This window comes from Leopardus geoffroyi, chromosome C1 (assembly GCF_018350155.1).
Source record: "Leopardus geoffroyi isolate Oge1 chromosome C1, O.geoffroyi_Oge1_pat1.0, whole genome shotgun sequence".
Taxonomy (NCBI): domain Eukaryota; kingdom Metazoa; phylum Chordata; class Mammalia; order Carnivora; family Felidae; genus Leopardus; species Leopardus geoffroyi.
Window position 1 is genome coordinate 177808256 of NC_059328.1, and position 21956 is coordinate 177830211.

The window sequence follows — 21956 nt, forward strand, 5'->3', positions numbered from 1 at the left end:
AAACATAAATCCCTTCCTTGCTTAAATCTTTCCAGGGCTTTCTACTGTACCTAAAATAAAATCTACACTTTTTCCTGAGGCATCTAAGATCCTCTATGATCTGACTCTAACTTTGTATCTCTGGCCTCATCTGCTACCACACTTCCCCATTCTTACTGTGTCCCAGCTACACTGACCCACTTTCTGTTGCTGGCACATGCCAAACTCATTTGTGCCTCATCACTCACTGTTTGTTCCCCTACCTAGATCTTTAGCTCTTCACCTGGCTTTAGCTCATAGCTGAGAATTTGCTCTGACATACCTGCTTCCCTTTCTAAAAAGGCACCTTTACCTCAAAATCACATTTAGGCTCATTTTCCTGGTTTGTTTGTTTTCATAGACTTACTGGTACCTGAAACTATTATGTATTTATTTTTATTATCAGTCTTCCCCATTAGATGAGAGTACAGCTCTTATCTGTCCACTACTTTATACTCAGATTTTATAATAGTGCCTTGCACTTAATAGGCACTTAATAAAATCTGTTAGATGAAATAATGAATGGCCATGGTTAAGTATCTTTGATTTCTTAAAAACTTTAGCCTAAAGCAGTGGTTCTTAAAGAAGGGAAGAATTTAAAACGTTGTGCTTATATTTGTAATCAACCTCTTATTAGGTCTTGAGTAATGTTTAAGATGGGTTAGCTTCAGATACTATGCAAAAAAAATTGTTGAAATGATCCAAAAGGCCATTAGAAGATAATCTAACTAGTGAAATAGTTTTATCCTGTTGCATCCCAAGGTAATGAGAGAGGATCCCTGTAGATTTGGTGACTCTGCCACTGAGAGGGAAGGCAGGTAAACACAGAGACTGCTAAGAAGGCACGTGCCATCAGAGAGAGGATTTAGAGGAAAAGGTATAAAACCTACCCAATGACCGGAAAAGGTAGTCAGCTGCTAGGCTAGAAGTTCTGACCACCTCCCTCTCCCACTGTTGGCCCTGACTCAGGACCTGTTGTGATCCTGACTCAGGCTGTTCTCACATTTAAGCCCCAGTTTCCCTCATTGTCTGTTTGCAGAGATCACTGTTAAACATTGAAAGTTTGAGATCACGAACCTCACAGACTGATCTGTAATTTTTTTCTTGTTAGGCTGTATTGATAAATCTTTCTGACCTTCTCAGTGGCCCTTATCTGAAATTTAAGCAAAGTATTTTTTGTATCCAGTCACAATGTTTTGAGTTTCATTTTAGTAGTTCAGAGTATTAGGTTATAGCATTAGATGTGACCCTTCTGTTCCTTTAAATATGTGCACTATAGATAATTGAATGATAGTTCTGTATGGTTAGTTTATTGTTTTACTAGTGTTCATAAAGCCATTTGAAGGGTTCTGGATTTAGAATTAAGATAATCAGCATTTTCTTTTTCTGTGAATAACAGTTCTAACCTCTCCCAAATAACACACATGACTAGTCAACTGCAGGCTACTTTATTTTTTAATGTTTATTCTTGAGAGAGAGAGAGAGAGAGAGACAGACAAACAGAGCATGAGCGGGGGAGGGGCAGAGCGAGAGAGGGACACAGAATCTGAAGCAGGCTCCAGGCTCTGAGCTGTCAGCACAGAACCTGACATGAGGCTCGAACCCATGAACTGTGAGATCATGACCTCAGCTGAGGTTGAATGTTAAATGCTCTTATAGACCACTCTTGATGTTTCCCAGAAAGAAATAGGGACTTTAACTTTGAATTTAGGGCAGTTTACTTTTTTTTGTTGGTTTGTTTTTAATTTTGTTTTGTTTTTGCTTAGTTTTTTAAAAGCACTCCTGTGTTGCAGGGTGACTATCTCTTCAGAGTGTGTGAGTGTGTGTGTTATGCATGTGTGTACCTACACCTGTATTCACTGTAATCCTTTGCAAGATATACAGTATTGGCATAAGTCCTTGTCCAAATTCTTTTGTGTACTGTAATTCAGATTTGAGATAGTGGAGCTATTCATTGGTTCTGGAAGCTGGTACTGAGGTAGTTAGTATTGTATAGGTTTGTTACTCTCTTAAGACTTTTCATCAAGTATTAGTGCTTTGTCTAGATCTACTTTCTATGTGGCTACTGCGAAGGGGAGAGTTTCTGGCATGAGGAGAGATTAAGGGAGGCTCTGTTGAGTAGATAACTGTTTGAGCTGGTTTATTTTATTTAAAAAAAAAAATTTAATCTTTATTTATTTCTGAGAAAGAGAGAGAGTGTGAGCGGAGGAGGAACAGAGAGAGAGGGAGACACAGAATCCAAAGCAGGCTCCGGGCTCCGAGCTGTCAGCACAGGGCCCAATGCGAGGTTCGAACCCATGAACCGCGAGTTCATGACCTGAAGTTGGACGCTCAACCAACCAACTGAGCCACCCAGGGCTGGGTTTTAAAATAAGGGTAGGATTTCAGAAGGTAAAGATGTGGGGTGGAGGGTAGAGGGGCATCACAAAGGTAGTCTATCTAGCATGGGCAAAGACACAGAGGAGAAAATCCTGTGCATTTTTAGAGAACAGTGAGAACAGTTTGTTCAGAATATATGACTGACACCAAGGACTTCATAAGTACAACTAGAAAGATTTTAGAATTCTTTGAACATAGTGTTTCTTATTTCATTTGAATTACTAATTCTCTATTAAAAGAATATACTATAAAGATAACCTTAGCACATTGTAAATTATAGCAGATTACTAATTACTAGGTCCATATGAATGAGAATTTAGTCTTTAATTTTCATGTTTCTGAAATCCTTGACAGTAACCAATTGGCATACATGCCAAGTTGCTGACTTCTTTTCATTTTAAAAAGATAATTAAGAAAAAAATTTTTAAGTTTATTTATTTTTCTTGAGAGAGAAGGAGAAGAATGCATGAGCAGAGGAGGGGCAGAGAGAGAGGAAGAGAGAATCCCAAGCAGGTTCTGCACTGTCAGCACAGAGCCTGCCTGCCCAACACAGGGCTTAAAGTAAGGATCCTTGAGACCATGACCTGAGCCAAAACCAAGAGTTGGACGCTTACCCAACTGAGCTACCCAGACACCCCTTAAAAAAGATAATTTTTATAATGAACAAAAAGAAATGTAATGTCAGTAGGTAAAATAGAAATGACATCACAAATAGACACGTAAGGGAAAGAAAAAATTTCTTGCGTGCCATTATCAGTGCATTAGGATAAACTAACGAAACTAAACGAAAGTGTTTTCTTGTTGCTGAATTATGTAATTTCCTGAACTGTTTGTGAAGTATTGGCTAGAAGTTTTAAAATCCTTGTCTGATATTTTTCCTCTTATTATGTAGTGAGTTGTTCCCTTTTAAAGATTTTTTTTTTAATATAAAATTTATTGTCAAATTGGTTTCCATACAACACCCAGTGCTCATCCCAACCGGTGCCCTCCTCAATGCCCATCACCCACCCTCCCCTCCCTCCCACCCTAAAGATATTTTGTAATGGTAGTTTTGAGAGTGTGAGCCAGTGCGAGTGGGGAAGGGTCAGAGAGAGAGAGAGAGAGAAAGGGAATCCCAAGCAGGCTTCTTGCTGTCAGGATGGAGCCCGGCTCTGGGTTCTATCTCAGGAACTGGGAGATCCTGACCCGAGCTGAAATCAAGAGTCAGACTTGCAACAGACTGAGCCACCCAAGCACCCCAGTTGTTCCCCTTGAAGGATAGTTAGCTATTTATTTGATTGTTTTTGTTTAATACAGGATACATATTGTAGTAAAGTACTCAGCATAATCTGTTGTCCTTAAGTAGCACTCCTTTCTACAGGGAAAGTTTGACATTAAAAAACCTAGAGATTTTAGGGGCGCCTGAGTGGCTCAGTTGAGCGTCTGACTCTTGATTTCAGCTCAGGTCATGATCCCAGGGTCATGGCATGGAGCCCCAGGTCAGGCCACCCCACACTGAGTGTGGAGCCTGCTTAAGATTCTCTCTCTCCTTCTGTCCCTCTACCCCACTTGCATGTTCTCTCTCTCAAATAAAATTAAAAAAACAAAACAACATAAAGATCTTGAACTTTCTTTCTGTAATTCCCAGAATAATGAAGTGGACACAGAGGAAAAAGGTTGCTAGCTTGAGGAGGCCTTAGGGTAACTCAGTGGAGCCTCTAGGGAAGGCACCTCTTCAACCCTGTAGGTTAGTAAGCAAGGCTTGGGAATATTTCTCCTGTCAAGGCTAGATGAATAACTTGTCCACCTGGAATACAACCCTTTGTGTAAATCCACTTTCAGCTAAAATAAAAATGAATTATGTTTATTCTTTCCTTTTTCATCAGAAACCCCAAACCTAAGCTCTGGGACACTTGGAAAAATAACTGCTTTTTCCTGAATGTATTGTATGCCTGTCCCTGCTAGGCATTTGAAATTCATGATCACAAACCTTCCTGTCTCTCATTATATGGAGGCTTTATGATTTCTGTGTATAGCCAAGGAGACACCCGTGAACTCTCAGGAGCTTGCTCAAGTTGCCGCATTGCTATCTAGTGGCAGAGCCAGGGCTCCTAATCTAGGTCTGACTCCTAAACTGCAAAGCAGAACTACCTTCCTGGGTGCTCATGAACCTTGGCTATAAAAACACTGTTAGAATTCTACCTTTTCTCCTGCTAGTCTGGTATGAAAAGCCAAGCGTGTATAGCAACTGAAGTCTTTGAAGAAAGGGGAAAGGGTGGCAGTTACCATTTTCTATTTCAAGGAAGCTTATCCGAACAATTAAGTTTTGAGTAGGGGAGCCTGGGTGGCGCAGTCGGTTAAGCGTCCGACTTCAGCCAGGTCACGATCTCGCGGGTCCGTGAGTTCGAGCCCCACGTCGGGCTCTGGGCTGATGGCTCGGAGCCTGGAGCCTGTTTCCGATTCTGTGTCTCCCTCTCTCTCTGCCCCTCCCCCGTTCATGCTCTGTCTCTCTCTGTCCCAAAAATAAATAAACGTTGAAAAAAAAAAAAAAAATTAAAAAAAAGTTTTGAGTAGAAAATTTAACAACATAAATTACAAAATGTATTTAAATATAAGACGTTACCATTTGTCAAACTAAATGCTTAGCATGAGGAAAAGCACTGTCTTTGGAAGGAGGTTAAACCGAGTAAATCAAGAAAAATTAGCTTGATTTACGTATACTGTACCTATGACAGTGTGTTTAAGACAGCTTGACAACTAAAGGAGGTGAAAAACCAACAGCCAAAGTCCCTGGCACTCATATCTTTCCCTCATTTTTAAAAAATATTAATTAGGGGCACCTGGGTGGCTCAGTCGGTTAGGTGTCCGACTTTGGCTCAGGTCATGATCTCACAGTTCGTGGGTTCGAGCCCCGCGTCGGGCTCTGGGCTGACAGCTCAGGGCCTGGAGCCTGCCTTGGATTCTGTGTCTCCCCCTCTCTCTACCCCTCCCCTGCTCACACTGTGTCTCTCTCTCAAAATAAAGATTAAAAAAAAATTTTTTTTTAATATTAATTAAAATAGATTTCAGTTGATAGCCTTTCTTTTTCATTAAGAACATAACATGTTCTCAGAACAAACCCTGTCATTACCTTCAGTGTCGTAAGTAGTGTCTTGGAAGAGAGGAAGGATATGGTGGTTACTGTTCCAATCTCATCTGTAAGTTTTCTTCGTTCACTGACATTGCTGGAAACTAGGGAGAGAGATGGGAGGTGACAGCATTCTTGATCCTGTGTGGGCTGGGAGTGCCAAGCAATCAGAGATAACTGCATGAAAGAAATGCAGTTTGTTAATAGAGTCCAGAAAGTCAGAGAATTGGGGTTTTGAAGAAGAAGGACTTAGAGGAAACATCTGCTAGCAGTTCCAGGGGAGTGGGGGTGGGAGAGGGAGGCAGGGGGAGGGAAGAGGGTCAGAACATCCACCTACGCTGTTACTAAGCTATTGAGAGAAAGCTGGTCTAATTTGATGTAGACTCTTCCCCTCTGGATCAGAAAAACAGAAGCATTACAATCTGCTATTCATATAGAAAGTGTGAGTAGAAAAAAAAAAGGAAAATGCACGTGTGAGGCTGAGAACATCTGTTGGAACAAGTCATTTTAAAGACAGCTAAGCAGTGGCTTTAAAGCTTGCCGGTATTTGGTGGGAAAGTTGAGGAGGAATGGGGGTGGAGACCAATGGGATGAGAGTAATTAGGTCACGAACAGCATCCCACCCTGTGTCTTTTATTTTCTCAGTGCTCAGAATCAGAGTCTCACCAGTAAGGGAACACTGTGATTAATGGCAGCAGCCAAGAATATGACATGAAGATAAATTGCTCATAGCGTGGTACAGCTGGTTCTTGGGAAAAAAGCTTGAGAGACATATAACAAAAGTCCTGCACCAAACATAATATGAAAGACACCAGTTTCTTGGGAATGTTCTCACTTTTATTTCTAAGCCACATTTTTTGGGTACCTGAAACCTAGATCATGTAGTGATAGCTCCTCAGTCCTGTATTTTTCCGTAAAGAACTATCAAAGACTGTGGGAGAAAATCAGAATGACTAATGTCTTCATTACAGAGACAGACCACTCATTACTTGGATATTGTTGTTTATTGCTTATTGCATGTTTTTACGTCTCTTTATTAATGAAGGAGCAGTGTCCATTTCCCAAAAACTTGCGCATACATGTAGAGTTTGAAGTTACCCCTTCCAGCTTTTCCAAATTCTCATGGTTGAATAATCCTGACAGTGATGCCACTGTATGTTTGTATAGCAGTGTGGGCTTTTCCAAGAATCACTGTTTGCATTACTTCATGGAATCCCCACAAATCTCCACTGGGCAGATAAAGCAGATGGTTTAAATCTCCATTGAACAATAATGAAGTTAACTTTCCTACCTGGGATCACACATCTAGTTCTTAACATAAGAAGACTAGATCACTCTTCTGTGAGTTCCTTTAAAAAACCGGAATATTGGAGATTCTGGCCTGCGCACACCCCACCCAGGGCTTGTTGAGAAGCTGGAATTCTTTAGTGTGGTTATCCAACCTGACTCTTGCCCCAAGTTCACAACTCCGTGAACCTGCCTTGCAAACTTACCTACACAGAGGTCTCCAGAGGGTAAGATGTAGCCTGTCCCCTACTGAATTCATCAACCTTCTGCTCCCTCCCAAAACTCCTTGGTGCTGAATTCATTACTTTAGAGAACGTTACCACCAAACTCCTGGTTGCCAAAGCCATATCTTAGGAATTCGTGTGTTTCTCTGTTGTAAGGCCACTATTCTCTGTCTTGGTCACAGCCTTCTAACCAGTCTCCCTACCACCATCCTTGCCCCCCCACTACATTGCCCCCATCACATTCAGATTGGACTTTCAGAAACACAGATCGGGTTCATTTTCTCCCTGAGAGCTATGTTTCTCCCTGAGCTATGTTAAATATTCTCCAGCCTCTCAAGTGTGTCCTCCTGTTCTTCTTGCCTCCAGGCTTTTATATAAGCTACTCTCTTTCCCTAGAGCCTTCTCTTCTTTCAAGTCTCAGCCTAGATGTCATGCCTTCTGGGAAGCCTTCCCTGACGGCGTCTGTGCTCGGGATCTCTTCGTCCTTGCCTTCTCTAGACTGTTTGCTAGAAGGGCAGGAGGCATGGAGTCCAGGCATCGAGTACCGAGTCTAGAACCTATTATGCAAACAAGAGATTTTGTATGAATGAACAAACAAGTATTTCCAGATTTCCACTGTTCTTTCCACTAGAACAGTTCCCTTCCAGTATGGTCAATATTGTCCTGCTGGTTTTAGTGTTAAAAACCCAAGATGTCTAGTATGTAAGTAATCTCTGAGCTGCCTATGCTATATCATAGAAATGCAGTAAGTCACTTAACAGCGTGTTCTCTATTTTACTGTGGTTAAATCCGGTAGCTTTTAAAGGGAACTTAATAAATATCAGTAGCAGACATTTGTTGGGTAATATCTGTGTGCCAAACATTGTGCTAAGTGTTCTTTATCAATTTTTGCTTCTTTAAAATGGTTCTAGGGGCACCTGGGTGGCTCGGTCGGTTAAGCATCCTACTCTTGATTTTGGCTCAAGTCATGGTCTCACAGTTGTGAGATTGAGCCCCACATTGGGCTCCACGCAGAGTGTGGAGCCTGCTTGGCATTCCCTCTCTGTCTCTGTCTCTGTCTCTGTCTCTCTCTCTCCCTCTCTCTCTCTCTCTGTCTCTCTACCTGGGCCCCTGCCCTGCTCACATTCTCTCTCTTTCTCTCAAAATAAATAAATAACTATTAAAAAATAAAAATGTTGATTATATGTTTACCCACCATAAAGCTACATGAGATTATCTCAAGATGTCAAATTTATTTGCTTCTGACTCCGTTTCATTTCATGTCTTTGAATTTTAAAATAGTAAATTACTACTTAAGAAAAGAAGTTTGGTAGATGAAATCTTTGAAAACATGAGTTCTGCAGTGGAAAAATAAGACCTTGTTGGGGAAAAACTTTCGAATCTGTATCTCTTATTTCAAATAAGATAAAATATTTTGTTATTATCACATCTCTTTCTGCTGTTATTATAAGAACTTTGGTTTTTAATGATTTACCCTTTGTTACACAAATATATAGTTCATGAAACAAGGGGAGAAATGTTTTGGAGGTCAATGACCATTTCTGTGAAGAGTCCTTTAGTAGTTTTTAGTAAGGTTACTAAAACCATGCTGTCATGATATTTGTAGATAACAATTTCATGTGGAGCAATAAATTACCAAAAACCCCACAAAATAACTGAGAAAAGTAGTAGATTGACACTTTTATATATACATAAAGTGGACAGTGGTAATAATGTAAGTTGGTATATTGTCCAGGAGTAGAGTGCCCGAGGTAGGCTCTGTTTTATGTAAGAATTAAGTATGCATTGATACACTTATTTAGCAGTGATTACATGCTGAAGGCAGTATCTCATTTGCTCCTCACAACAACCCTAACAGATAGTTGCTCTTATCTTTATTTTTCATATGAGGAAACTAACCTTCTGAAAGGTTAAATTACTCATCCAGTGTTAAGTGTTAGAATTGGAACTTGAGTGCAGGTGTTGACCATTCAAATCCCCATTGCCTCTTATATGAAATGCTGAAGGAGAAATCACAAGTCAACATGGAAGAATTCTGAAATTCCGGTCGGGATTATTGGGTAGCACTTCGAAGGAAATTTACATTGGTTCTTTACAACATTACATATAACAAAATAAAATCCTGATGGACTAGAGAGTTAAATTTAAAAAACAAAGCAAAGTTGGGGCGCCTGGGTGGCGCAGTTGGTTAAGCGTCCGACTTCAGCCAGGTCACGATCTCGCGGTCCATGAGTTCGAGCCCCGCGTCAGGCTCTGGGCTGATGGCTCAGAGCCTGGAGCCTGTTTCCGATTCTGTGTCTCCCTCTCTCTCTGCCCCTCCCCTGTTCATGCTCTGTCTCTCTCTGTCCCAAAAATAAATAAACGTTGGAAAAAAAAATTAAAAAAAACAAAAAAAAACAAAGCAAACAAGATAAAGCTTTAGAAAAACTGGAGGGTAGAGTTGAGTATTTATCAAATCCGTAAAGCAGAGTGCCTTTCTGAAGTTTATAGGGATAGAAGAATTTACAAAATAAATGTATACACAACTACAGTAGATAAAATGTAATAAAAGTTTTTGAATATTGATACCAAAATGCAAACTGGCAAAAATTAAGAAGCCAACACCGCCCAGTGCTAGCAAAGAAAACTTATGGTAAGATTAACCAGTGAAGGCCCTTGGGTAGAGGATGTGAAAGAAAAATGTTCATAAAAATGTCCATCCCTTTGCTGTAATTGTACTTCTGCAATCTATTGTATCGGAAAATCTAAGCTATGGAAAATGCTATTTCCGTGAAAATATTTTTGTGGTGGTTTTCAAACCAAAAATAAGAAAAAGAAAAGAATGTCCAGTATGAAGATAGTGAATATTACTAGTTGAACCACTAGATGAAATGCTATGTGAAATGTATAAACATATAAATCTTTTTCTCCTTTTCATTTGTATTTTTACTGATGTTACAGCTGTAGAAATAAAGTTCGTACCATAAAAGTCTGAAGTGAAGTATTATACATTAAAATTTTAATCATGATTACTTGAACTGTAGGGTTAAAGCTGTTTACTTGGCCCTGTCTTCCCAGTTCTGATACTTTATTTACAAACTCCAACTAAAAAGGACTTCTGCTTTGGCCCATAGGATGGATTTCCAGACTTCCAGGATTCTGTGCAGACACTCTTCCAGCAGGCTAAAGCTAAGAGTGAAGAACTTGCTGCTCTTAGTTCACAGGTAACGTAAACCACCAGTTAACATTTCCTAATAATGTCTGTCGATGAACAATAAATGGCTGCTTCGGCTAGCTTTGGTTTTAAGCATCCAGGGATTGGATTTCTTTCTGGTGGTTTTTTAAATGTCATCTGATCCACAGCTGTATCAACAAGATAGCAACAACAACGTAGTTTGATTTGGTTATGAGCAGAATCTGATAGAGTGATATTTATTCTTTGTAGTTTTGTAGGAAGAAAGACAGATTCTCTACCTAAGAAAACTCAATTTGGTACCAGGAAAACAGCCATGTTGACTATGGCTGTGTGATACAACTCTGAGATAAACTAGAACTCGTTCTCAACACAATATCAATTGCCATGGTAGCTATTGTTAAATCATTTCAATTCGTGTATGGTAAAAAAATCCTTAAATTAATGTGTAGCTTCAGGTGCTTTTGCTATTGAGTTATTTTATTGTTGTCTGTGAAAATTAACATTTAAATCTAATTTAACATTTCTAAAAGGTGTTAAAAGGTCTAATTTAACCTTTTAGAAAACACTGGAAGTTTTATTCCTGTTGATCTTCTGCCTAGTGACTGCTTTGGGTCAAATTCAGTAGTGCCAAGTCTTGTTTTTGTCTTGTTCAGAGGATGAAAACTCCATTTCCTCCTTAGAAATCTTACTGAAGTTTTATCAATTAATAAGCTCCAGTGAATCGACATTACTGTTCCTTTTGATCTGGTTTATTTGCATTCAGAAAAATAGCATAAGCTTTTATCCCAGTCTCTGAATTAATATTTTTCACCTGTTGATTTTTACTACTGTGAATCAGGATTTTTCGTAACTAATTTTATATAGGAGCTTCCTTGTGCTACTGTTTCATATGGAATGGTAGTGATTCCTGTCTGCATTTTGATTATTACCTGCTTAGCAAAATACATAAATACAGTGCTTTCAGTGTCACATGTAAGTAACTTAAAGCAATACATAAAGAAGAAACTTACAAAACACACACGGAGATAATTTGTATGTCAGCCAACTTAATTGTGATTTTAAAGCATGTCTTTTTACGATTGGTTGGGAAATACCGCAGTCTCATTCCACGAGCAAGGTGAAGATTCTTGTTGGCACTCATGTTTTTCCTGCATAATTTGCATTGTTTGATTTTGGTGGGAGATGTATTTGTCTTGTTCTTCTAGACAGCCATTTTACACCTTTTCTCCCCCAAACATACTGTCATCATATCAGAGCATGTGTAGTGCCAGATCCTAAAATAAAAAATGCCAAGATGTCACCCTGTGTGTTAGAAGCAGATTATAGCAGATGTTGCTGTTGCTCTGAGGTTCCTTTTTAAAAAAAATATTTTAAAGGACTCAGTACTTTGGGAAACAAAGCTAAGGTTATTTTGCCTTTGAGCTGAAGTGGAATTCTCTTTCAAGGATGAGCAGGAAGGTTTTTTTCTTTTGCACAAAATCCAACATTTTATGTTTTAACATGATGATATAGACATCTAAGCATATTTATGGAATGTGTATACCACATGAAGTGCGAACTAATTTAATGAATACTAAATATATTTGCTGGAGTCTGAAATTGGCATCTTTAAACCATTAAAACCATGTAGAATGTTTTAGTTACTGATTTTATTTTTGCTTTACTTACTAGCAGCCTGAAAAGGTGATGGCAAAGCAGATCGAGTTCCTTTGCGCCCCAGCTGGCTGTGAGAGACTGCAGCATGCTGAGAGAAGACTGTCCGCGGGGCTGTACAGGCAGACGTCGGAAGAGCACAGCCCTAACGGCCTGGCTGCTGACAGCTCTGACGGACAAGGTACCTCTCGAGAGTGGCCTATGCTTCTAGCGCAGTTGCTAGGTGCACGTCAGAGAGAAACAAAAGTTTGCCTACTTTTAAATCTTAATATTTTAGAGAGATTATTTTATACATTCTGTGTAAAAATTAATTGGTAAATTGTCTCTTTTTTAAAAAGAAGGAATTCATCCTGCAAATGTAACTCGTAATTATTTTGGGGTTTTTTTTGTTTGTATGTTTGGTTTTTACCTTACTATCCCTAAACAGTAGCCGACACATGCATTTGCCATGTATTTTGTAAAGGGTGAGTGGGAATGGGAAATGTAAACATTACAGATCATTTCCCCCCAAGAAACTGATTCCATGGGAGACGTTTGTCATTTTTTAAAAGACCACAACTTCATACTTTTTTAGACTTCAAAAACAGATTTATCTATGAAATTTATAACATTTGGTTTCTAAGGGAATATGGTTAACTGCTTCTAAAGTACTGTGACGAGAGTTGAGATTTGTAGAGATAGTATACAAATGGAGAGACTTGAAGAAATTTTGTATTCTCTCAGGCTTTAGATTGGCCTACAGTCCCTATGAAAATATTTTGTGTGGTATGTTGGAGATTGTTCTCTTAGACACTTAGGTTTAGAAAGCTATGATTCATGAGTAATTTTTTTGTATTCACACATGAAGAAAATCTCAAGTCATTGTCATTTACTCATAGTATTTCCTGGGTGCCGCCAGGCATCCTTTTGGGCACTGAAGATGCATTGGTGAAGTTAAGTCCCTGCTGGCTTGGAGCTTATGCTGCAGTGGAGGCAGATAATAACTAGTTTCAAATAGTGATATGTGTCTGAAGAAAAACAATAATTTTTGTAGGACCGTCTTTTTTGTTTTGTTTACATATTATTACAGTTTTCTAGAGAGTGGTTACTACTGTCAAAATACTAGATTTCTTTCTAAGTAACAGTACCATGTTTTTGTTTTTTTTTTTTTTTTTTGGAGAGAGAGAGGGTGCAAATGAGCGAGGGGGCAGAAAGAGAATCCCAGGAAGGGCAGAGAAAGAAAGAGAAGTGGGCTTCACCCGAAGAGGGGCTTGAACTCAGAACTGTGAGATCATGACCAGAGCCAAAGTCAGATGCTTAACAACTGAGCCACCCAGGTGCCCCAGTAACAATACCATCTTAATAAGCATTCGCCAAATGTAGAGTAAAATATGTCAGCTGATTTCAGAGTACTGGAGGAGAAGAACATTCTTCCTTTTTAAAATATTATGGAAACTTTATAGTTGAGGTCTTGTTTAACTTCTCTAAGTCATCCTTGACAGTTAAGACTCAAAAGGGTTAAGAAGCAAAAGCAAAATTAATGAAAGATTTGGTGACTCTTAATTTGTGAAACCATGACAGTGCACTTTGGGTTAGCAGTCAGCTCTGTGTGATGGATTTAGGATTATGACAGAGAATAGGATTTGGTGCATTCAGCGTTATTACCATATCTGTGCTAATTCTGTCTTCATGGATTTACCATAGACTTTGTTGTTAACAGGAAGTTGCTTGAAGCCTTCTCTGTCTCTAGTGTTATTATATAGTGAATGACATGTCTTGGTAAATAAAATGCACTGCTAAGAAAATGCCTTACTCGGGGGATGTATTACATGCTAAAGCTGGAGTGCTTACTGGAAATCCCAGTCTTTTGTTTAGTTCATGTTTCAGTCTTAATGTCCCGGCAGATTCATAAACCTTGGAACTAGCATGAATCGCCATTTCCCTCGTGAGTTGTCATTTAAGATATTTCTCTAACTCTTATTCAAATTGTTCAGTGCCTGTTGGCCTTCCTTACTTCTTTCCTAAGGAGTGTTCAGGCAATTTGTGAAAACTTATTTTTAAGAAAAACCACAAAGTGTTTTTAGTATTGTTCATGTTGCTTTTTTCCCCCTTTTCATTAGGAGAAAGACCTTTGAATCTCCGAATGCCTAATTTACAGAACAGACAACCCCATCATTTTGTGGTGGATGGAGAGCTGAGTAGACTTTATCCCAGTGAGGCAAAGTCCCAGTCAGGTAAGAATATGGGATATTATTAGAGTAACACTGGAATAAAATATCTTTAAATTCTGTTTTCCCGCCCTCCACTGTCATTCCCTACTCCCCCCACTACCCCGTGTCTACCCCCTACCCGCCAAAAAAAAAAAAAAAAAAAGTCATTTACTAACAATGTTACTAGTCAGTTTTTCTCCTTTTGGAAATAATAGATTGCTCGAATAATAGCAAGTCTTTTGTTTGTTTGTATAAAGTAGGCTTGAATTCATGACCCTGGGATGCTTGACTCGGGATGCTTGACCCCGAGTTAGGGTCTTAACTGGCTGAGCCACTCAGGTGCCCCATTAGCCAATCTTTTTTAGAAACTGGTATTCCAAAGAATTGACAGAAGCTTATGAAGGTTGATACTATTTTGATTAGCTATTACACGAATGGTTATTTTTATACAAGATTTAAAACCAAATAATACATGGCTGATTTATGTAATTACCTTTTTCCAGCCTTTCATAATGTGAAATTGAGGGATTACATGTTTCTTTTCATACTAAGAAAACCCTGTACACCAAGTCTAAACTTTTCTTCCAGGTGCATTTTGGGGGTGATATTTATATTTCAGAAGTAAACTGAACTCCATAAAGGAAAAGTTCTTCCTTATTACTGTTAGATGTTTACCTATTTTCACCCAAGAAAAAGTGAGTTAGACACAGTATTAGAGAACAACACCATTTGAAAATATGTAGTATCACTCAGTCTTTGAGTTAAAGTAACTTCACTTGAAGTCCGTTGCTTCATCTGTAAAACAAGTATCATTTCTACCTCATGGAGTTAATGAGTGTTCTACAGGTAGCATATATATAGAATTGTCTGGCTGATAGCATATATATATAGAATTGCCTGGCTGATAGGAATTCAGTAAATGGTAGCTACTGTTTTTTTACTCTTGCTAAATTTAAAATCTACTTTTTCATAGAGTAAATTCATAAATTGAACTGCCTAATTTCGGATCAGCTATTCGTATTGGTTACATTTCTAGAATCCTTTTCAAAGTGTGTGCATATATATTTGTCTTTTAGTGCCAGTGCTTCCTATCAATGCTCAATGCTGTCATTCTCTGGTGTTTTTGTGAGGTTGAAATAACTGCACACACCTGACTCCAGGAAATGGTTCCTTATGAAAGTAGTCTTCGTTCTTCTATCATGTGTCATGGCTGGAGATACTTTTAAAGATAGTTCCATGTTGAAATGTGGAAGATTTTTTTTGTCTCTTTTTTTCATTGATAGTGACTAAATATTTTAGCCAGTAACTTTGTATACGTGTGACCCATTTTATTTCACATATATTTTTTTATCATGTTGAACCAAATGTTAAATAAAAATATGGTCTATTTGTTAAATGCTTTTTTGTGCCTTTCATCGTTTAACTCTCATGCCGCCCTATATAGATACTATCCCCATATTGCAGATGAAGAAAGATACTAAGGCTTAGAGAGGTGTGTACATTGCTTGGAGATGTACACAGCTAGTAATTGGCAGAGATGGAATTTAAATCCAGAATCGAAGCTCTTAATCACAAACTCTATAAACATAAAATGTTTTTATGGAATTGCAGAATTATGAATAGTTGATACTGTTTGCTGTGGATTTGGGGGATTTGTTTCGTATGTTTGAATTTGTTTTTTGTGATCCATTGATTTAAAGTATCAACACACCCTGTTTCCATTTTTATGCAGAGAGTCTTGGGATTTTAAAAGACTACCCTCACTCAGCTTTTACTTTAGAAAAGAAAGTCATCAAAACAGAGCCTGAAGATTCAAGATAGCTGTGATTCTCCCACTGTTCTCTGGAAATGGCATTCAGTTTAAGGATAATGCTCCATCATAGAAATAAGCCTTAATAACCAACGTTGCCTCATTCAGCTCAAACAGATTTCATAGCCAAAGCATAAGGATTGATACAGTAGTCTGTGGAAACCAGGAAGACAAAACAACAGCCACAAAAGAGAAAATTGAGAGAGTGTTGCAATCTGTAACAGAAATATTGATCCATTCACATTCCTGTGTAAGTCATTTTACGTGGAAAAGCTTACAAATTAATATTGTAAGCATTCATTATTTAAGAATGTACAATGTATTTGTGTAATTTATAGAAGTAAAAGCTAGATGTGGAGACCTGTTTGGTCCAATAGATGTGGATAGTTTATTTTACTTGAAATTTCACTGTCTCCTTTTAAGTGTATTTAGCATAGATATTATTATTTGTTAGAGTTTAGATCTTTGCAGTCATAAAGAAAGTTTAAGTGATGTAGGTATTGGCAAGGTTGGAATGACTTTGGAAAAATGGAAAGCAAATGGCTTAATTTAAACCAAGAAAAATATTGTGTATTTAATATTTGATAAAACTGATTTTAATAGGAAATGTGTCTTTTTTAGTAGTAAAATGTCACTTTTGCTGGCTTAATCAGGCACATTTATGCAATTAATAAATACTAAAGTAAGTTTAAAAATGGGCACTAGAGTAGCAGATCTCTTACTTAGTCGACTCAGATTGCATTATATCATTATATTGTAACAAAAATAGGAAGCTATTACTTGGACAGAGTATTTGAAACAAGTGAACTGATGTGTAAAAGCCTTGACTTAAACATTGTTATTTAAGAATGTGTTGAATAGATTAAGGCATAATAAGTTAACCCCAAATGTGATAAGGATGGTGACTAGTAAAAAGGCTATAATATATAATATTATAGAGTAAGAACCATTTTATATCCAGAAATTCTTCTTTATGTCCTAGATAGAGTCTGAGAAAGTAGGTGGCTCTCCCTGGGGAATGTCTCACCACCCAGACCGTAACAAGTGTGGACAATCACTACATCCACATTTGCAGGCATAATTCTGTGGACATTTAGTTGACACCTGTATTTGTTATTTATTTTACAATTTTGTGGACCTTTCATATTTGTGTCTGCAGTTTTTTTCTTAAAATTCATTTTAGCTTGAAAGTATGTTTTAATTTCTTCCCTCTAATTAGTGGGCTGTGTGCATATTTATGGGGGTGTGCTTAAATGTTAATAATGTACTTGCATACTTAGGAGAATTTCACATTGGAATCCATAGTTTAAAAAAAACCAAATACTATTTCTACCAATTTACATTTTTTCTTTTGGTTTAAAAGAAGACATTTGACCGCTTTACCTACTTCCTCCAGATTCATCTAAACCCAGATATTGCTGACAACAGCATACTGAGTTGAATATGTGGGTTTTTTTTGTTTTTAATTCTGCTCTAGGTCATAATTGTGTACAAAATACTCAGTTGTACTCTGTTATACTAAAATTCATCAGCCAAATGTTGGATGAAATGTCGGGACTGTAGTCTCTGATCACTGTCACATATATAATTGCTTTTTCATTTTGATATGTAGAATAGCTTTACAGTAGAAACACCAGTAAACAACTTTTATACTATTGAAAGGCTCTTTCCCCTACCTAAATGTTTTAATTGTACCATAGTGTTTAGCCCACTGAAGAAGCTTTTTATGGACCTTGCAACTTCGTTGCTAGCGTGAGGTTGATTATTGTGGTGGTATTGTTCACTGTGTAGAAATAGTAGGAGTATGATTTAAATAGATTGTTCAGTTTTTAATATTAGCCATAGAACTGGTTAGTATCTCAGTAGTTTCATGAAACGTTTCCTGTATTCTAATCTATTTTGAGAAATTTTGTGGGTTTTTTTTAATTGTGTCTTACAGTTCAAGTTTGTAGATTTTAATAAGCAACAATTTTTAAAGATGCGGTAATCTTCCAACTAATATTTATCCATCTTTCATGGCCCCACAAACTGCATCTTTAAATCCATAAATAAGTTTCCGTAAGTATCATACTTTCCTGGTCTTTCAAGCTTAGTGATAAGGGGGAAGCACAAGAAAAATTTCAGTAGAATACAGTTTTTATTTTGTAAACACTAATGTATTAAATTTGCTATACATTGAAGCAAATAATATATATTTTTATTTGAATTGTATATATGAATTGGATGTTATAATTAGTTGATTTTTTTCATTGTGTTGGAGGTATTTTCACTGAACAAGGTCAATTGGTTACCTCAGTATTACAGCCAATATAGTCCAAGGGACCATTTCTCCCCAAGTCTGTGTTGTACTTTATTATGTGAAGTCTGCGTTTCTGTGACTCTTAAATCTGTTGGTGAGGTGGGACGAGTGCACTTGCTTCCTGTGGCAATAAAGATTTTCTGTGCCTCACACATTTATGTGTATAGAACTTTCTGCATAGCACTTTTCACAGTAGGTATTAGTAGCCTTCTCTGCCTCCCCTCTGTGATTTTTTGGGCTGGACTTGGGTGTTAGGAGCCAGGGCCAGGACTTCTCTCTTTAAGTCAAAACTAAATATCATTGTCTTCATTTCTAGAAAGTTACTTGGCAAACAGGTACTTAATTTGACTCTGTCGGGGATGGCGTTTGGTTTGTATTGTTCTCACTTAAGAGAAGTTTACAAAGATGTTGTAAAAACTATCCACCATATCTAACCAACTAATAAATTAAAGGAGGAACATTAGGATTTAACATTTATGATACACTAATATTTATAAAGTGTTAATGTGATTTGGCCTCAGTGTTACAGCTAATTACATGATATTGAGCCAAACTGTGGTAGAGAATTAGCAAAAGCTTTGCAGTGAAGTTTTAATTGATGAGTTTGGTGGGTTAATAAAGAGCTTCATTGTGTCCCAACACTGTGCTAGATGGTAGGATGAGGGTGGAGGCCACAAAGGAAACCTAAGACATGATCCTTGCCCTTTGTGAATCCAATACCTAGTTGAATTGGAACTAATACCACTCAGATAAAAATACAGATTTTCATGCGTTACAGACTTAGGATGAATAAGGAGCTGACATTTATGTGTATTCTGTGTTTAGTAGGCATTATGGGAGTAGGCACTTCACAGGTGAAAGAAAGCATATTTAGTGATTGAGATGCAGAAGAGATCAGCCACGACTAGAATAGTTAACTGAAGGCCATGAGATGTGATAAAAGGCCATAGCGGTTGCGCATTTCTCTTTGAGGCCACTTAAAAAAAAAAAAAAAACCTAATTTTTTTTTTTAAGTTGAATGCCAGTTACATCTGCTTGCCAGGATAGTAATTCTTTTGACCGGCCCACTGAACCTGTCAAAAGGCAGGGGGAAATTCTGTTTTTTCTTGTCCTTAATTAGCAAAACCACTTAGGTAAAAGCTTTAGGACGCGGTGATTATGAGGCTACTAGCACCTAGTGTACCTTTACAATTATTGTTGTCCGCATTTAAGACTTAAAACCTAAATAAGCATGCAAGGAATTTTCTCACATACTTGGTTGCTCAAATGTTAAAAAGTAGTATTGACACGATACCTCTTTTACTTGTATGCTTGTAACTTCACTTATTGCACTGAGACTTCAAAAGAAAATCAACCAACGTATTAACCTACTGAAATTGAGGAGGTCTGTCTCTTATAGGAAATGAATTCGGTTAAGTAAACAGCTAAAGTTAGAGTTGAGTAAATGTTTTGTGTTTGTAACAGCTTAAAGCATATAACCAAATATGGTAGCTGCTATTTAACTAAAAACCACCTTATGGTCCAGCTGTGTGCCTGGGTGTTGTTTCAGGGAATCCAGGCTTATTTATTTATTATTATCCGTGGGTGTCCTCATAAATGAGATTCTCAAGTGGGCCTCCAAAATTAATAAAAGAATGAGCCAATGTTCAGAAATTTATTTTTATTGTAAACCCGTTTAATCTTAAAAACCCTACTGTTAACTATTTCCTTACTGACTCTGTAAGATGATTCTTATTTTACATAGAAGTGACCAAAAGCTAAATGCGAGGGCCAGAGTTTTTCTTACTTTTTGAGTATGCACTGGTTAAAGCTTTAAAACCTCTTCTCTGACTTCCATTTCTACCGACCTTTGAAAAAATTTTTTTAATTACCTTGAAGATCTTTTTATTTTTTTGTATGTGTGCAGAAAAAGCTAATCGGAAATTTAGTTTTTAAGTTCCAACTTGCAAGTCTTTATCAGTGGAGAAAATTTTAACAATCACTTTTAAGGGAACAATGAATAATGACTGGTTCTGCTTACAGAATTGGTTAACTAAGCTTCTTTCTTTCTTTATTCTTTCATATCCTCCCTGTCTTTTAAAGGCCATGAAACTTCTAAGTATTAAAACAACATCTTATTGAATTCTGGGTCTCCTGGTTGTGTATGTTTGGTCGCAGTTTCCAAGGTTATTCTTCTGACAGCTAAATACCTATTTTCAAAGTTTAGTTCATCTTCAGCTAAAGGAGATTTTTATGACATTTTCGTAGTGATTGGATAAAACTCTCAAACAAGAACCTCGAAAATGAATCACATAAAATACTAATCTTAGGTTTTTTTCAACATACAAACAAAACGTGTATTTACGATCCTCTTTCTATTTTATTCTTATTGACCGATTCCAGACACTTTAGAGAGAAGTTTCCTCTTAACTTTTTTATTTTATTATACAACTGCTGTCTACTTAAGTTTTCCAGTGGAACTTCTCCAAAACAACTGACTTCTTCACAAACTCAGAGAAATAGAGTTAATTGAATATTGCCACCAAACATGTTGCAGATGCAGGTTACATAAACAGAACAGTTGTTCAAGGTAAGAGGGTAGTGCCACACAAATGTTAACACCAGCCCGAGAATTTTTCTCACCAACTCAGGAAGGGTGGCCAATTTTGTGAATGTCCTGGCAGTGCAAACAGTTTGGTAAACAGCCCAGTTTTGCTGTGGGTGAACACCAGTGACAGGGTAAGTTAGATTGTGCTTCATATTTACACATTCTGAAACTCTATGAGTCATCTTTGCATTAGAAGTTTGCACCTCATAAATTTATGTTTAAAGCGCCATGTTCAACACCCACATACAATCCTAAGCAAGCAAGGCCATTCTCTTACAACTGTCACAGATACCCTCTGCTGACAGGTCACTTAGGCTCAAGTATGTGGGAAGATATTGAAGTAGTGCATACGTAGGTGGGATCTTACCGGTAACTGGCTCAGCAGAAGCATTTTCTAATTTTCTGAGACGACCTACCATCGTCAACTGTGAACTGTTAAACCAGACACTCGTGGTCTAGCCCCATACCCTATTTATTACCCTTCCCACAAGACAGTGATTTCTTTGGTAGCATCTTCTTCTACTGTAGGCCCTCCAGAAGTCACATCATTTTACTTAGTTGTTTTTTTTTTTTTTTTTTTCTTTTTTAAAGCACACACTTTCCACCCTCAGGTTCCCAACAGCATAAGGTAAGGATGTTTTCCATCAGCAGTTAAAATGAACTGGGTCATCCTTTTCCTTTCTGAATTCAGCCAGTTAACTCTGTCATCAGAACACATCCATATACGGATTGAGTGAATTTCTTTTGCGTGCATTGGCTAAGTCTCAGATTGGACCACATCTTTCTGATTTTTACTGATGAGAAGACAAGACAGCTTGTACAATGAGAAGGATACCACAGAAACAGCCACCTACTTAACTCCAATGCTTAGGGTATTAAAAAAGCAATTTGCACTTATTTAAAAATTAACTTTTCAAAAATTAACAGTTCAAGGTAAGAAATTTGAGGTTACCTAATTTATTCAAAGAGAATAAAAAATGTATTTTTTAAAGTTTACATATTTATTAATTTGGAGACAGCGTGCAAGTTGGGGAGGGCCAGAGAGAGAAAATCCCAGCTCCGCACCATCAGCGCAGAATCCGATGTGGGGCTTGAACTCACAAACTGTACAATCGTGACCTGAACCAAAGCCAGACGCTTAACCAACTGGGCCACCCAGGTGCCTCTGTTGTAATATTTAAAAGTAAGAAGAAAGATCGAATTTCCCAAGACTTTCAACAGGAGAAATA

The 21956-nt window shown here is 37.7% G+C and overlaps 1 protein-coding gene across 3 annotated transcripts in view; it reads left to right on the forward strand.

The window, feature by feature from the left end:
* The window catches only part of NAB1 (NGFI-A binding protein 1), a 43835-nt gene extending 25543 nt beyond the window's left edge, over positions 1-18292 (forward strand). For 2 of the 3 annotated variants that reach the window (XM_045480544.1, XM_045480543.1), the window contains exons 5-8: positions 10128-10217; positions 11861-12023; positions 13942-14055; positions 15764-18292. In XM_045480544.1, the coding sequence (XP_045336500.1) occupies positions 10128-10217; positions 11861-12023; positions 13942-14055; positions 15764-15852 (456 nt within the window). In that variant the 3' untranslated portion in view covers positions 15853-18292. The remainder of the gene's footprint in view (positions 1-10127; positions 10218-11860; positions 12024-13941; positions 14056-15763) is intronic. The other variant, XM_045480545.1, reaches the window with a different exon arrangement.
* Positions 18293-21956: the final 3664 nt, after the last annotated feature.